This window comes from Schistosoma haematobium, chromosome 3 (genome assembly GCF_000699445.3).
Source record: "Schistosoma haematobium chromosome 3, whole genome shotgun sequence".
Taxonomy (NCBI): Eukaryota; Metazoa; Platyhelminthes; class Trematoda; order Strigeidida; family Schistosomatidae; genus Schistosoma; species Schistosoma haematobium.
In genome coordinates, this window is record NC_067198.1 from 21,233,405 (window position 1) to 21,244,311 (window position 10,907).

Here is a 10,907-nt window from a genome sequence, read left to right on the forward strand (position 1 = left end):
TTAAAATCACGTGCAAATTAGTGTTTGTTTGCGTCCCCAACTAACTATTATGAAAATCTGGTCAATTTTACGTCGACGTAAATAAGGAAATAGACACTGATTTTTAAAAATAAATCTCAGTAAAACCTTATGGTTATTTTTTCAAACTTTTTCATACTTCGGTGTGCATAAACAGTGTTACATATAAATACATTCGTTCATTCTGTTCAATATAAAAGAGTTAATAAGGAAATAAATAATAGATGCTGTTGAGTAAGGTAGAAAAACAGACATTAAAAGAATTAATTATAAAAACTGTTATTGTTCAAGTGATCGATTTTATGTATTTTTAGAAACAATGAGTAATCAGTAGTCGTCTTAATTGATAGTAACTTGACATAGTGAGTAAATATATATATATATATATATATATATATATATATATATTCACTGAATAAATGGTCTAGTAATTATCAGTATAGGATTGTGGAGATTGTTAAGTTTTAATTGAGATCATGAACCGATCAATGTTAAACCAACATTGAAAACCCGCAGGCACTGGATGGCCGTTTCGTCTTAATGCAAGACTCCTCAGCAGTGCTCATCCACGGTCCCGCGCGCGGGACTCTCGCAATATCGTGGATTGGTTGAAGTGAGATATTAACACCGTCGGATGCCGGCTCAGTTCTCTAGAGCTTAAGCGTCCGCATACGAGACAGGAGTTCCATACCAAGACGAAACGGCCGTTCAGTGCTTCCAGATCTTCAATGATGGTTTAACACTGATCGGTTCATGATCTCAAAATTTTAGTAATTAACCTGGTTAGTCGAAAACTTTTTCGACGACGGTCTAAATTACTGACCTATTTAAGAACAAGTATTATTATTTTTACTATATTCTTATCTCTGATAGAATTATATGTTCGTTTATTTTGAGTGGATTATAAATAAATATACAAATGGATGAAGTAATTATTCACTAAACCATGTGCCAATTTAGATTCATAAATTCATAACCTTGATGCAGTTGTTTTGAAGGATCTAGCTTTTTAAGTTAAACTTGACAGTCTACTACTGATTAAAAATTAACCTGTTCTGTCCGCCAACAAAATGAATGGATTCTTTACCTCTATTCCATTCAATAAAGACCATCTACAGTCATGATTACCTAAGAATAACTTCAGCACAGTCAGTTAGGTTTTATTCATAACTTTATGTAACTAACCTAAAGATTCAGGCTTTATCAATCTAGATCTGTAATTATAAATGCAATATGTAGGACAGGAGTGTTTTACAATGGCAAAATTAAGATATTGTACCATCAGCCATTTAAGTTTTTGAATTATCGTTCTAGATTATCTATTGAGCTGTAGTTCTCTAAGCGGATGCTTTCCGAATGATTAAATCTGCGCTTTAGTATTATGTGGTTCAGGGACTCGAAGCAGCTATATCTCTCATCTACTTCTGAACTCTACATCTCGTACTAGTTTCCTTTTATCTATTGTTAATTTCCTTTGTTATTGTTCGAATCTATATAAAATATAGCTAACAGAAGAGTTTATTAGAAATGACTTTAAGATTACCGACACTCGACCTTATTCTGTAAGAATCGCTTCATTACAACTTCGTTTGTCTGACGTATAAATGTAATATCCTACCTGTTAATAAACTACTTAGCGTTATATAAAAAGCATTTTGTTTTCTGCACACTAATTAAAGCATATTCAAAAATGGCATATACAAAAATTGGAATATATCACTCAACATATATCCTAAATGTAAATTTGATTGGTGAATAGGCATCTAATTGAAATTACCAAGCAAATTGTTCAAAGACCATTCTCATTATAAAGCTGTATCTTATGGTAAAAAACTCAGTGAAAATCAGTTTAACATCATGAAGCTATTTCTCTCTAATTTCAACCATTTGGTTGATGTATGCAACTGACCTCTTACAGAGAGAAAACTGATTGTGGCATCCCATCATCTCATAGTGGGAAAGTTATTGAATTTTACTCCTTTTTGCAATATTTGGACATCTACTGTATTGTCAGGACCACTTATTAAAATGCTGACAAACATTAATGTTTCTGACACAATAGGAGATAATCACCCGACTAGTATGTTTATTCTACGGTGAAAATACTTACTGTCAAAACAAATAACATTGTGCTGTCAAACAAATGTTTCTTTTCTCTTTAAATTAAGATGAATGCCGAGTCATTTAAAAAGAAAAACATCTTCCTATGTCCAATAAAACAAAATGAATAACATAAACGAAATACAAGCAATAGTGATTACAAGCACGTTGATAAACAATTGGAATTCTCTGTTTTTATTCAATATTCACCTATTCATTGAACCACCAGTGCGTGTTTACAATAAAAGCTCTTCAATACTGTGTGCTATACGAATTAAAACATGAATATTTTCACTTTTTTTAAAAGTTACTATTATTTTATTTCATTGACATTAATCTGATGTAAATATTCCTACTATGGAAATTATTTATTTTTATCGAAAGTTGTTTATTTTCCATATGTTTTTATTCCACCAACTGTGATTCAGTAATTATGACAGGTTTCATATATGTATTATCTGTGTATGGCGTGATAGTACCGTAAAGTCGATAATATTTTAAGAATCTACACCTGTCTTGTTAAAGTCACTGATATCTAAGGTCTTCTTTCGGCTCAGATTTTTCTCTCTTTATTAATCTTTGAAATTTTTGATGATTATTGTCTAATTGTGGACTGACAAAATTTCGACCCATAAGTCCATAGGTTAACTACTCGTTGTGTATTACTGGATGATCATATATTTATGAAAAAATAACTATTTAATATTCCCCAGTTTTCATTAGTATTCCAATTAATGACAAAAAACAAACTTTCCGTCGAATCATAGTGATATTTCGATATATATATCATGTGGGTTTATACAGACTACTAGTCAATCCGATATCATGTGATTTTGATGGTTGGAAGATTTGTAAATTATTTAGGGTTTGTTGGTATTTGTTATTATTAGTTATTTGTTAATTCGAATAAATTGCTGCTTAGTACATTCACGAAATTTCAAAATCATCTGATTTGTATTTTGTAAGTGCATTCTCACATTTGAAATGTTCAAGAATCAAACCAAAATGAATATAAATAGTGATATTTTGCGAATCTCCATGTATAGTGAGGACTTTATTTCAAAAACTACTCATCAATGATGTAACAAGATATGTTGTAATAATATGAAAACAATTTATTATTTGTGCTTAAACAATGATAGCCTTTATGATGAATGTTTTCCTCTTTAGTTTGGGGTAGATTCTAAAGCAATAAGTGTTGTGGAATCTTTTGTTTAAAGGATATTTGATTGATTAATGGTCACTTTAATAACCATTCCACCGTCGCTTAAAAGACTGTGTAGAACTGACTTATTCGGTTTTATTACATTTCAATGGTAAACTTAAAAATTTCTACTTATTGTCAGGTAGTTTGCCAAGGATCTTCACTGAAGGACTAAGATAACAGGATATTTCGAATGTTGTGGTCAACGCGACAGTGGTTATTTTGGTAGATGTTGGCGGGAATTCTTGTACAGACAAAATTTCCTTAGAATAACTTGAGGCGCAAAATACAGATTCAAATAGTAGTAATCTTATAAGTGGGTTATGATAATTCAACTCGTCAAGTACAAGTTCATGCTCTTTTGGTTCGTGTACTTGGGTTCAAGCCACATGTTATGTCTGAGGGCTAGTGATACTACTTGACTGCCCAAATCAAAGTAGTTGGAGCGGAACTCTAACCGGTAACCTAGTGTTTGAAAGTCGAACGCCTTATCCGTTGAACTGCTGCTCCATATATTGTTTGATACTAGGTTGTCATTGTGCATATTTGTCATTACATGTATTTTTTGACAATTATTTATTCAGTGTTCAATCGATTTGTATTGTTGTTCTGTATGAAAAGAAGCAGCTATTTACTGTTTGAATCCTGTTTTGACTGTTAGTTATGCCATAATCTTATCACTGAGCCATATCGTCAAATGTTACCGACTTTTAATTTCAATCTTGTTGTTCACTAGCACCATAGAGTTTCCACTTTAATCCTACTTAATAAATATGCATTAAGGTCTTATGTTATCAAAATATCTCACCATTGTAGTGTCGGTTGCTATGTTAAGCCCATAGACCTTATTCTAGCTTCTGGACAGGTCACTTTATCCATTCTTCTTGAGTCACATTTTGACCTTGTTAATTATTCACTAATCAACCTTGACTGTTTTTACATGAGCGTTTGTGTGTGTACATTTCTTATTCTACTCATCACATGGCTGTAACTTATTTTTATCTGGCTATAAATATTGACTAACGCTTGATTAAATGGAGTTGGCTCACACGCCTCCACCGCACGCCACTTTGCCTCGCGCTATTCGCTTCATCCTTCTCATTTCCTGCCCAGATCAGTGTGTATAAATATATGTATTCAAAAATCCATTCTCGTGTTTGACTTGTTTAATTCTGCTATTCACTAACGCGATTTAAGTCGATAATTATATGCGAGGATTGACGATATATACATTTCAACATGTATATCTCAATAGCAATCAGAAACTATCAAACTGGAGTCAGAGATAGGGGCCACAATGCCATTTCAGTCACATGATTACTTATTCTGTGGAGTTACTTCTGATTTTATATAGTCGAAGATGTGTTATTTATAGGCAATGCGTGCTCATACTGTTACCAGTCAACACATTGATTGGGTTACAAGAAATATTTAAGAAAAGACAATTGTTATTCTCAACAAGAAAGCAAATATTTTGTTAAAAAGGAAGTGTATTTCTAGAGAACTAACTTCGAACTTGAAGTGTTTTGAGACCTAGACGTTATTTCACTTGGATGCAGTAAAAATAGTTTCAAGTTGTTATTTTAAAAAATCTGTGTAAGAATAATTTTATTAAGTTTACACTTAATTTACTCGTCTTTTTTCTATAAAGTGATTTGTTCAGCAAAGCTGAGTTCTTTACACTACAGGTTATCGATCGGTCGAATTTCAGAGTGTATTAACGTACTGTAAGGTTATCATTATATGTGTTTAAAAAGAACTAATCACTTCATTGTGCTTACTTTGCATCGCACATCTTGTTTCATTCTATGTTATTTCTAAACAATTAATGCGCCCTTTTTATTTATCTAAAATCTTGTTTGTACATTGTGCCTTTTTCTATTTGCGATATGCGGTCATGAAAACAAGTCCAAATTTGCATAAATTGTCGATATGTTGATTTGTTATGGGTCAATTGTTAATCTTATCGTAATGTTTGTTGATGTGGTAAATGATATATCTTGATGTAAAATTTTAAAGGAATTTACAGATTTTTGTTTACATATATCAATCATGTAATGAGTGTGCAAGTTTCTTTTGATCAGTATTTATAAACTTTATACGATCTGAATTTCACCAATAAATTAATTCCTCAACATTATTTTTAAATAACGCCTACCATGTTTTTTACTTATGTCTTTCACTCCCTATATCTCACAAATTTGAACAATTTCTTCTTGAAGTTCATTACCGTGAAGTGTAACCATTTTAATCAAGACACTTATTGTGAATTTTGCATTCCTAGTATCACTTCTTGAAAGCGTAGAAATTCTATTTTAACAAGACTTAAATCTCGATCCTAATGTATTTATAAATATCAATCTAGATAGGCAATGTGTTACAATTGTAATATTGATATTTAGCTTTCTACAACTGATGTGATTTTTAAGATTATCCGATTCAGATGCTGTATATTAATGAGAATGCGAAAAGCAATAATAATAATAATGTTAATAATGACAATAGTTCTTGTTTTCTACTTTATTGTTTTTCAAAGTCAAACATTGATCAAAAGCTTCTCTCTGTAACGTGTTTCCTTGTTTATCAACTTGTTGAAAAACGTTTCTTAATATCATATATATAACTGGAGCTGTTAATCAATTTGGGTGAAGTAAGAATTAGCAGATGGCAAAGTCTAAACTACCGTCGAATTCTCTCCTCATCAAATCTGAAGCTTACTGTTGTCAAATCTGCAAGAACTCATATCATTACATCTCGCTAACAGATGGCATAATCATACCTTATAAACTGTCTGAACAGTAAATTCTAGTCTTAGATAATAAACGATTATCTACGTTAATAAATGTTCACTGGATTTTTTCTTTACCAAATCATTTTCATTTTTATAGATATCTAAATTATTTATGTGGATTAGAGTAACAACATTTTAAAATAAGGATTGGTTCAGCGAATATTTCTCTCTTCGGTGAATTCATTTTCAAAGATGTACAGTCGTAAATATATATACCCTTTTTCAGGATGATGATGATTACAATAACTACAATAATAGTGATAATAGGTTTCTGTTAAACATGATTGCAGTGAAGTAGAATTAACAAACGTATTAAAAATTTTTAAACAAGGAAAATAATGATAGTTTCATTGTTAAGGGCTTAAATATTCATCATGAAGATAAGTAAGGAAATCATAACTGGAGACGAATGGCTCAGCATGATAAGATGAAATGTAATCAGTGGGATCATAGAAACTGAAATAAACCATGCAATTGGTTCCCTTTATTGAAATAAACCAGTTGGAGGCAGAACGTCTATAGAGAAGATGGAAGGGGAAGCAGATAGCTGTATAGGAAAAAAAGTATGGAGAAGGAAAGAAGAGAAACTCATGAGACCTTAAGACTATGGTTGTATCAGTGTTTTTTCGACAACCAATTCTGATTTTCTCAGATGTATGACTATCGCTTCGGCAATGTTGAGAAGATGCAATACGACTGTTTTTGGCAGCCTTCTACTTACCTTGTAGATGACTTTGAACTCACGGTCCTCCTTGACTGAGTGACTTGTGTTTACAAGGTGTTCAATTATTAAACCATTTCCTCCTTCTTTTAGCCATGCCGAGTATTGTTCTTGAGTTTTTTCTTTAGGATAAATTGCGCATCGAACGACCTGTATTCCACTTCACCGTTTTAAACCATATAATTCAAGTTCATTTAAACCTGAAAATATTTAGTTTTGAAATTCATTAAAGTTATACAATAAGACCAGGCCAACCTAAACACAATGAGTTTTATCCCTAGACAGTTGAAACAGATGACCAAACTATCAATGAACTAACGGTTTTGTTTTGTTCCATTTTATTGCTGTGAAAAATCATGTTTTTTTTTAATACATATATCAATGTATATAGTATTCGAAAATTGAGCTTAATATCGGAAATAATATCAGAAATTAATTTACAATTAACATATTTGAGGAAAGTAGAAGGTAATAAGTTCTTTTACAATATAATTTTTCGAAGAATATTGGTAAAATGTTGCGGCGATTTCCCTTTAAATGATCATTTACAGAGTATTGTATAGATTTATGTAACTAAATTTTACAACTTAGCTTGACAGTAATCATAATGGCTTATTTAAATATCTTAGACTATGAATTCGTAAGCCAATTTTCAATGTTCCAATGTGAATGATATTACTTTTAAACTTGTAGCTTATGAATAGGATATATTTCTATTCAATAAGAAATTTGAACTTACTGATATATCTCTGGCTGACCAACAATTATTGTCTTCATGGATCAATATTTGTTGTCATCAGTTTCATAACATTTTAGACAACTAGTTCTCTCGTTGTTTACCATCTTATCTAGGTACGGTAACTGCGACTGATTTGTTTCCAATCCAATTTATTGCATGACTTGTGCCCTTTTCTGATTGTCTTTATTTTTAGTTCGCTAATTTTCTGTATACTTGAAAGTCATGCTTTTGTTATTAAATATACTGAATTCTAGTATTTCAAACTGTTCTTCAATATCAGGTTCTTGCTACGCTTCATCCATTTCCTTCGCCAGCGCCTAATTGTTTGAGTGTTATACTTTATCTGTCGTTATTGAGTCCATAATAGAAACGTTCGTATTAAAACAGTTTAATGGTTCCTTAATTAGCAAATATCGTAAGTCAGTCGGAAACCCTGATAGATATTGGTCTCTTTCTTTTAATTAAAATTTAGCGTAAAGTATGTTTGATTGATTTTTAATTATTAAAATTCACAATCAATTTGACACTGTCACATACACATGACCACATATGTTTACTATCTTTATTGACGTAAAATGTTTAATTAATGGGTGTGAATAATAGAGTGATTCGTTGATTCATATCTACATATCTACTTTTCATTCTTAACAAAATTTTACTGCTGTTATTATTGCTAATACTATCCTGTTCTTTTGTATGATAATTGGGTGAGACTATAATTTATGGACGACCTTTGAGCGACGCTAAAGTGACCTGAGAATGTCCATCTACTTACTAGAGCTAAATGAGGATTGTGAAGCACTTTGAAGAATAAGGATTATGATTTACAATTGGTGGTTAGCATTAGCAATTAGATTTATGGTTTTCATCATGAACTGACGTAATCTAAAATGCTAAAACGCTATCTAGCCAAACGGATGAATGGATTTCTCGCCAAAATCCAAAACCTGTTATACCAAATCTGATTGGTTCGTCCATAAATTATAGTCTCTCTGATAATTGTATTAAATAGTATTGTGTTCTTTTCATTTTGTACCGTGATAATATTTTCATCTTGATATTACATTGATAAAATTCCAAGGTTTAAATAAAAAAATTATACATATATCGAACAGTCAATTATCTAAAGTGTACAGTTGGAAAGGTTTTACTGTAGTGTATTCTTTTTAAAATCCACTATTGTAGTACTTACAGAGAAATTTGTTTCATCAGTCTGAGAATGATCGATAACTAGATTTGTTTCTACTGAGTTCCATTTTTTGGATGTGGACGTTTCATTAGCACTGAATTTCTGTGAAGAAATCCATCATAAATAGATCCTTGATCATAGTCTGCTGTTAGCCAAAACTTATTTCCGTTTATTTATTTCCATTAGGAATTATGCATATTAAGCTAAACTAACCCGGAAAACATTATTGAATAACATATATCATTAGATGGTACCACGCAAAGCTACCTTATTGATTTTATGAGTTATATAACATCAGTTTTAAAAACAATTTATCGATTGTTAATCGAAGAAACTTTCAACTCGGACTGTTTTTTGGCTAAACAGCACAATAACTTTATAGATGGTATTTAGTTGGGAAGCTACACACCTATGAAAAATGTTGACATGAATCATGTACTATTGAAATAGTTTACGAATTTTCATTGTATATTATCCGAAGTTTTGTATTGTGACTAGGTAATGCATAGTTATTGCTTTTTAGTTATTAATTTAAGTATATTAAACCATTTTACCATTCAAAAAGGAGATTACTATCTTAAAAACCCTTTGTTTCTGTTTCAGACCTGTTTTACACCTATGTGGTCATGATTTTGCTGGGTATGGAGTGATGTGGAAAAAAGGAACTCTGTTTTGTAATGCTGCTTTACAGCTCACTTCAACATTTCCGTCTACTGGTTTACCTAGGCGTCATTCCAAAAAATCAGTTAAACACAAGTCACATGACTCTAATGAGTATTCTTACGCGCTTGGTGATTTTCGGGAACCCCCACTGTACACAGCGAAACCCAATGGTCGACCCCGACCTCCAAGATGGCAACGAGGTTTACCAAAACAACTATCTCGTTTATTTTCAACTAACCAAAGTTCCACTGGTTGTTCTTTTTTCCGGCGTACTCGTACACTCAGTTCTGTTGTAGTTACACCGACACAGAGTTCAAAAGCTGCAGTAGCTCATACCAGCGCTGATATTGGATTTATATATGATCCAGATATGCGTGCCGGGATTGGTGCAATGGCTGTTAACGATCCAACATGTAGTGGTAGTACACATATAGGATATGCTAGCGGTGGAACTGGTTTATCTGGCAGTAATGTATGCTCTTCTGCTTGTCGTCGCAGTCCTATCGTTGTAGATGTTTATGTTGTCAATGATGATCAAAGTGTAATCCTTCCCCCATACGCCAGTTCTCTAATAAATATATTAAATACTCAGGAATGTACAATTCATGATTAATCACAATTATTATTATCATTTCATTTTACTTATTCATAAAAACGTAACTTTATCGATTTATAAAGTAAACTGTTGTAATATTGTTCACACATATCCATGTCATTTTTCGAATGCATAAACTTAAACATAATTGTTAGGAGAAATAACGGGAATTGATTCTTTTAATTTGAGTTTTATCACCTTACAACGTTGTTTAAAGAAGCAGCAAAAATGTAACGTGAGTTGAACTTCAAGAGTAGCACACGTTTCTCTATCTACTTTACAGATATAATTTTTATCTAGTTAACTCAAAGTATACATTTTTTACAACCTTATGTGTGTATTATGCATAAATAATTAAATCTGTATATTTTTTTAAGAAAATATTTTACAAGCAAACTAATTCTTATCTGAATTATTTTTAATAACTGTTAAATGAGATAAATAAATGTATTAAACATTTTCGTAAATGGTGTTTTGAATATTCTGGGATTCAAATGAGTGTAAAGATATCCGAAAAGGTTATAAGTCAGAAATGACGTATTGAGTTCCTGTTCTTTGGTTAATTATTTTAGTTTATGGTGTTTTATGACACGAAAACTTATATAAATACAGTACAGTATTAAAACTTGAAAAAAGAACATGCAGAGGTAAATGTGGTATTTCTGGCTTTTTGGTTTTCTACACGTGATCATTGAAATTCTATGATTTCGGTGCATATGACACTCATAAGTATGGTCTTATTTTCTTGGTGATGAACAATAACAATGCTTGGTTTAATTAAGGTAAGCAGATTCTTACGAAAAAGTATACTGTCATGTCCTTGTAGATATACAAGTGAAAATTTGAGAAAACAATCTGAAGTGAATAACTAAAGATAATGAAGCCAC

General features: G+C 31.5%; 1 protein-coding gene across 2 annotated transcripts in view; it reads left to right on the forward strand.

Annotated features, from left to right (window-relative positions):
- The window catches only part of MPPED2_1 (Metallophosphoesterase mpped2), a gene marked incomplete at its 5' end in the record, with an annotated part of 30,642 nt that extends 20,155 nt beyond the window's left edge, over window positions 1-10,487 (forward strand). For both annotated transcript variants that reach the window (XM_012937282.3, XM_051213261.1), the window contains one exon: window positions 9,366-10,487. In XM_012937282.3, coding sequence (XP_012792736.2) covers window positions 9,366-10,038 — 673 coding nt within the window. In that variant the 3' untranslated portion in view covers window positions 10,039-10,487. The remainder of the gene's footprint in view (window positions 1-9,365) is intronic.
- Between the last annotated feature and the right edge of the window lie 420 nt (window positions 10,488-10,907).